Consider the following 6,632-nt stretch of genomic DNA (forward strand, 5'->3'; position numbering starts at 1 on the left):
CACTGGGGGAGTCCCTGTTCCCCCGAGCACCGCCAGGCGTGACCGGGAATAACGGTCACAAGCTGGCAGAGGGCAGGTTTAGGTTAGATATCAGGGGGTGTTTAAGAGGAGGTTAGATGAACATCTTGCTGGGGTCATTTGACCCCAGTATTCTTTCCTGCCATGGCAGAGGGTCGGACTAGATGATTTGTTCAGGTCCCTTCCGACCCTAGAAACTATGAAACTATATTCACAGTACCAGCCAATTCCAGTAAGTGTGCATTTTTTTTTTTGTTAGCTGCTCTCCCTCTCAGCTCCAAATTCTCAGCACTCAGGTGAAGAACCATCTAGTCCTTGTTCCTTACTGTATCAGGTAATCCTACATCTCCACTCCTGACAACTCAGTTTTAAGGAGTCTTCATCTCTTTATCTGAAAAGAAGCTGTTTTGGCATAGGCATCTCCAACATCCTCTGTGGAGATAACCGAGGAAGAGATGCATTTGATCCCTCTGCCATGTCCTTTATTTCTCTGGGAATCCAGCAGGCTGAACAATCATTTCACAGGCTCCCAGCATTTGATAAACTGAAAATCTTTATGCCTTCTGCTAATTGTCCTTAAAAATCTATTTTATCTTTCCTAGTCTGTGCGTTTGTGCAACTTATACTTGGCCTGACCTTCCTACACAGGGAAGTTGAGTGTGGAATATCAGGGGGTGAATTCACAGAGCACTTGCACTGTGGACGCAAAGGCAATGAGAACATCTGTGCACATGGTTCTTCTGCTGGCCACATGCGTCTGCCCAGACCCACAAATGCCCTAAAGAAGCTATGCCTTGAGCTGGAACCTCACCAGGTCCTGTAGCTCTCGCAGCTGTTTCCCTGTTAGCCCCCCAATTCCCAGGTCGTCATCCTCCTCTTCTGGCTGGGCAGGGACATTCCCTGAAGATGGGCCTTGTCTGATGAAAAACTCTTCATGTTGATCCAGCAGCAGTCCATGCAGCATCCAGGCAGACAGCTGCTTATACATAACCCCATGACACACAGCCAGGATCCTGGAGACCAAGAGAAGTAAGAAGTAAGAGGGATCTGTGTATAAAGCAGCTGGAACTGAACATATATTATGCATCAGATCAGTTGGCCAGATGGGAGCTCTTTTGCCAGAAAGCTGTGCGCTCCCAGGAGACATGGATGGTCCTGTGCCTGCCACGAGCATGACACCTGCTTAGTTCCATTACAAGCAGTCAGACATGTGACACAGTGACATGCCCAGGATGCCATATGGCAACCCTCCAGCTCACTGTTCCTTCTCACCCGGACATCTCAGCAGCTCCACAAACCACACCTGGAAAGTCAGTGCCCCAGTTCTCTCCACAGGGACATGCCTCTATCAGTGTGCAACTAACCAAATTACCCTACTGTCTGAACACCCAAGCTAACTCCCAAGGGCTCCAGTGATACCACGAAGCAGCTCCTACTGTGATGTGCACAGGAACTGCACCAGGTAATGGGGAAATCACGACAGTAACTAGCAGAACTCTCACCACTCAGCCAGTCTCAGCTGGCTCCTTATTGGCCACCTCAGCTGAGAAGCCATGGAGACTGAACTTCCCTCCCCCAGAAGATGCCCCAGCAGCTCAGCAATGAGACAGCTGGCAGATCAGTGTCTGGCAGAGGTCACACTGGTTTTGTCCAGGCTGCACTCATCCTGAGGATAAGCAGAGGACTTACACCCCCAGGGCTGTAAACCCAGCCCCAAGCCCATTTCCTGGATCAAACAGGGGTGTTTGGAGAAAAGATTCTATTACTAACTACAGCTGTTCCACAAGAACTCGGCAGCAGGATTAGAGAATCTCCCTACTTTTCCAGTGCACTGCGCACAGGGGGCAGCCCTCCACAGCTGTGCTTGTGGACAGTCTCCAGGATCTGACAGCCATGAATCTGCAGAAGAAATAAAGTAGTTACAGTGGATCAGCAGCAAGTTGCTGTCTTGATGCACTGCTGGCATTCCAGACGTCTCAATGACGACCTGCCATGGGATGGAAGGGAAAGGCTTCACAAACTCCAGGGCAGTGGATTGCAAACTTTTTTGGCTGCACACTCCTTTACCTGAAGAACATCGCTGCTCATTCCCCTCAACCCCAGTGCATCTCCACATTCACTCCTCAGGAAGTGTGTTGATGCCAGCATCAACACCCAGCAATACCATCACTCATCACACACTAGCCAATCAGAAGCTTCACCACCATTATTACAGCTTAGCCACACGCGGCTGGGGTGTGCACACCTCAGTTTGAAAACCACTACTCTAGGAAATGCTGTGTGAGCCCCTTTTCCCAGACACCACTTAGCAGCCAGCACACAAGCTTCCCCCAATGCTTCACAGAATCTAGCAAATGCCCCCAATTTCCTGGGATGCAAATCCTTTGGGATCAGGCATAAGGAGGAGTAAAGCCAGCCGCAAACATGGCAACATGCTCCATCCCTGTATACTGAAGACAGCAGTGTGACCAGGTCAAGGGAGAGGATTGCTGCACATCCGCATCCTATCCCAGCTCCAAGCCTGTCTGCCAAAAATCTGTCTCTTTCCCTCAACTTTAAAGATGCAAATCACCCCACTGCCTCACTCTTGCTTATGGTCAGAATCTCTCTGCTGCCTGCTTCATGTAGCCTCTGAGAAAAAGACAGACCCTGAGAAACCCGTTACTTCCTGATGAGTGCACCCACCAACCACCTACAAGCCCTGTCTATCATCTGGTGACACCTCCACCCACAAGCAACTCCAACTGAAAGGAAAGAGAGGGAATGCCACATCCCAGCGTGGATGCCCCAGTCACCTCTCACTGTACCTTCTGAGTCTTGATCTGCTCAACCACCACCATCACCGAGGGGAAAAGCAGCTGGAACTGCAAAGCAAGGATCAACACATAAGAGCAGGCTCCTAAGCAAGAGACAGCAAGGGCACTTGGGGCAAAGCAGCAAAATGTAGTGATTTTCTAGCTGGTTACTTCAGTTGCCCCACAAGTAGGTAGCACTATCGCCCTGATTTGGGTGTCCCTAGAACAGGAGACCTCAGTCTCTGCACGGACAGACAATCAGCCTAAGATATGGGAAATGCAACACTACGCCAGCATCAGGCTCAAGCTGCATCATGAAAGAGGAGATAGGCAGGTCCGGAGACACTCTGCACAGTAAGCAAGCTGTGTGGAACACAAAATTGTACTGATAAGCTGGCAGTGCATCACTGTGATTCTGCAGTTTCTCAAAATGCCAAGTTTGAGACTTTGGCTCCAGGATATGAAAAAAAATCAAACAGCTCCCCCCACCACTCCAGTTTCAGAGCTGGACTCCAAATGAGTTTTCAGGAAATGGAGGGACAGATGCATGGTTGAAGTGAGAGCTCTTTGTGCCCCAGGCACACTCCTATACTCTTTAAAGGGGCTATCCGGGCATCCCCAACTCACAAGTTCTTCAGTCATGCAATAAAGCATAAGACTCCTGGCAGGACTCCATGGAGGAAAGGTCATGAAAGACAACACACTGGATTTAATGATTTTGGAAGTCAAGATGCCTAAAAACAGACACCATGTAGCTTCTTCCACCTTGGTGATATATGTGCTACCAGCTACTGCAACCTTGCAGGAAGGAAAATCTATTTTTTCTTGCAAGCTTAGGACTAAAGGTTAATGGTGACATAAAACACAGGAGAGAAGTACAGCTGTCAGGTGGTTGGAAAGATGGGGGTCTAGCAGCAATGCCAAGCTCTGCACCATTACCCACGTTGTACCAATGAGCGTTAAGGTGCATAAACCCGAAGCCTCCAAGTCCTACGCAACATACCTGATCCAGGGAATAGTTAACGTGCGAGATGGAGAGATGAGGATCAGCCAGGAACTGCAACGACAACAGCAGTTAGCACAAATTGAAATAATCCACAGCCTATGAGTCCGGCTGAATGAAGGTAAGTGAGAGCAGACAGCCTGATGACAAGAGCCTTTGCTCGCAGCTCACTCCACAGACTTTTGGGCCATGTCCCACTTCAGGCTGCCACTCACAGTGAGACCACTGGCCACCGACTCAGTGACTCCACCTGAGAGGTTACACGACAACTGCTATCCTGGCCATAACAGGGGAATTAGTTAAAAATCTTCAGCGTTAAAAGCATGGATCACTACAGCTGGAGTGACAGAGCCTTGCCCTGGAACTGAGGGAGACCTCACATGGATCAAGAAGTCAGTGACACAGAATACATTGACCAGTACTGACTGCACTTGCAGTAGCTATTTGGAAGACATCCCCAAAGTGAAAAGTGAAAGTTCCTGTCCTGTCCCTGGCAGCTAGTTGTCAGGCTACTTGCCATACAAGAGGCAGGTCCCCACTGCACCAGAGTTCAGGCTGCAGCATTTCCAGAGCCCAGCCACACAGTACCACAGCAGCACCTCCCTCTTACCTCTTGTTCCAGGTCAAGCAGTGCCTGACGATAGGGCTGCAGCACAGAGTCAAGCCCCGTGCAGAAGGCCCGCAAGTAAATCCCATGGAGCCCGCTTGGGTTCTGCTGGGATGGGTGATGGTCCTGGAATCAAACAGTAAAGTCTGGATTGGCCCCAGGCAGGTCTGGATGGTTTAACACCAGCCCAGAGATCCAAGTTACAAACATACCCATCTCGAACAACCGCAGCAAGTGCCAACAGAACTGACAAGTTACGAGATGGCGTTCATGTTGGCAAGGATGGAGCAGACCTGTATTCAGTCCCCTCAGAGACACTGCTCGCCACAGAAGAGGCAGGTGCCCACTGCAAGGCAGTCTGGAGACAGAAGACCATCTAATAAAGGTGGCCACTAACATGTTGCTGTTATTTGGGGCAGCCACTGAAAGAGGCACATGTATGTAAAGCACTTTCCACAGCCCCACCAGCCTAGTGGGATGGGCGAGCACCCTCGAGTCTTACAAAGCCTGTCCAGTCTGCAGTGACTGCAAGTTGTTATTCTTCCCCAGGTGAATTAGGTTTGCATGGTAGAGTCTGCAGGGGCTTCACAAGCCTTTGCTCTTCGCTCTCATGTGGTATTTCTCTCCCTGTTGCTCTCCTTCCTTCTCCAAATTAGTCTGACTGCAGCAGGTAAGACAGTACTGCGCTAAGGCAGACATCGCTATGGATAACCAAATGGAAGCGACCGCCCACCCGTCAGTGACACGGGGTCAACAACGCCTAAGTGTTCCAACAAGAGGCCCTAGGCCATAGCTCAGCGAGAGTGCTGCTGGTTTGGACTCTCCACCACAGGCATCTTGTTAGAGGACATGCTTTTGTTTATATACAGCGTGTAGCCAACTTGTGGCACTTGTTGCCACAAGCGTTTGTGGAGGTAGATGGTATAAGCAAGTTCGGAAAGGAAGGTGGACGGGTCCGTTGGGAGCTATTAAACAGAAGTCAGTGATGCCTCCTTTGACCTCTCTAAACCAATGAGGGAAGGTGACATGGGGCACGCATAGAAAAATCCTCTCCATTCACAGACTTCCCCTCTAAAGCACTTACTACTTGCCCCCATCGGAGACTGCTGTATTTGTTATGCCATAACCGAGCTCTGCCTTACCAGAAACTACATCCCCCCTCGATGGCCAGAGATATCACTAGGCGCACAACCGATTTCTTGAGACAAAAAAAATGACAGAACAGAAAGAGAAGTAAAACTGAAGGTTAATAACCAGGCACCAGAGGAAAGCACCAAGCAGAGAAAGACAGACCAGTGTCCGCTGCTGCCTGGAAGCACCTAGGTTTGTAGACATTGCACAGCGAGACTGCTTGGAGATGTGCCAAGACAGGGCACCAAACGGCAGCCCTGCAGATGCCTGGGCCCCCAGCCAGCACCTCGGCTCTCGTCTGGCGGACAGACAGCTTGGCCGGGGCCAGGAGGAGTTTGAGCCGAAGACCCTGGGATGTCAAAGGCAACATCCCGGGTGTGCGGATAGCAGCAGGTGCAGGGAAGAGCGCAACCAGAACCTCAGCGAGAAGACGTGGACGAGGAACGACCGCCTGGCATGCTCCGCTGCTGTGGGGGCCCAGGTCTCTGGCCGCTGACGGACCGGCGTCTGCACAAGCGCACCCTGCCCAGGGCTCTGCGCCGGAGCTGCCGCCTGCCTCCCCGGCGGGTCGAGGCCCGAGCGAAGCGCAAGCTGGCCCACGGGGGGCTCCCTGAGCCGACACGTCCTGCCGCTCAGGGTGTGGGTGGGTGGGCAGTAGCAACACGTGTGCCACGTGGAAGCGTACAAGCAGGGTGTGGCGGCACGGCCCTGCAGCCGCACCTGGGACTGAGGCGGGCCAGGGTCTGGAGCCAGGGCCCCCAGCCCCGCTGAGCGGGCTGCGCCCACCCTCCCCGTGCCCTGTGGCACTGGCGGCAGCCGTTCGCGGGTCCCCCAGCCGGGGCCTGCGGCCTCGCGGGGCAGGGCGGGGTGGGTCCTGTCAAGATGAACACAGGCCTGGGCCCCGACGCCCGGCGCGGCCCCACCTGCGGCTGCTGCTGCTGCTGCACGTGGCCCGTGTACTGCGCCACGAAGTCGGTGAAGCGGAGGTAGTCGGTGCCCAGGCGGCAGAGGCGACTCAGGACGCCGGTCTCGCTCGGGTGCAGGAAGGGCAGCTCCTGGCTCACCTGCGGGCGAGGCG

General features: G+C 52.7%; 1 protein-coding gene across 4 annotated transcripts in view; it reads right to left on the reverse strand.

The window, feature by feature from the left end:
• The window catches only part of TUBGCP4 (tubulin gamma complex associated protein 4), a 20,513-nt gene that overhangs the window by 13,664 nt on the left and 217 nt on the right, over positions 1–6,632 (reverse strand). Inside the window, exons 2-8 of one of the 4 annotated variants that reach the window (XM_019533939.1) lie at positions 6,478–6,626; positions 5,228–5,232; positions 4,427–4,553; positions 3,817–3,870; positions 2,826–2,882; positions 1,838–1,917; positions 830–1,031 (exon numbers count right to left, since the gene is read on the reverse strand). In XM_019533939.1, the coding sequence (XP_019389484.1) occupies positions 830–1,031; positions 1,838–1,917; positions 2,826–2,882; positions 3,817–3,870; positions 4,427–4,553; positions 5,228–5,232; positions 6,478–6,626 (674 nt within the window). Of the gene's footprint in view, positions 1–829; positions 1,032–1,837; positions 1,918–2,825; positions 2,883–3,816; positions 3,871–4,426; positions 4,554–5,227; positions 5,233–6,474; positions 6,627–6,632 lie in introns of all 4 variants that reach the window. The other 3 variants (XM_019533942.1, XM_019533941.1, XM_019533940.1) reach the window with 3 other exon arrangements.

Source organism: Crocodylus porosus, unplaced genomic scaffold, assembly GCF_001723895.1.
Source record: "Crocodylus porosus isolate Cpor-Errol unplaced genomic scaffold, CroPor_comp1, whole genome shotgun sequence".
Lineage (NCBI taxonomy): Eukaryota > Metazoa > Chordata > Crocodylia > Crocodylidae > Crocodylus > Crocodylus porosus.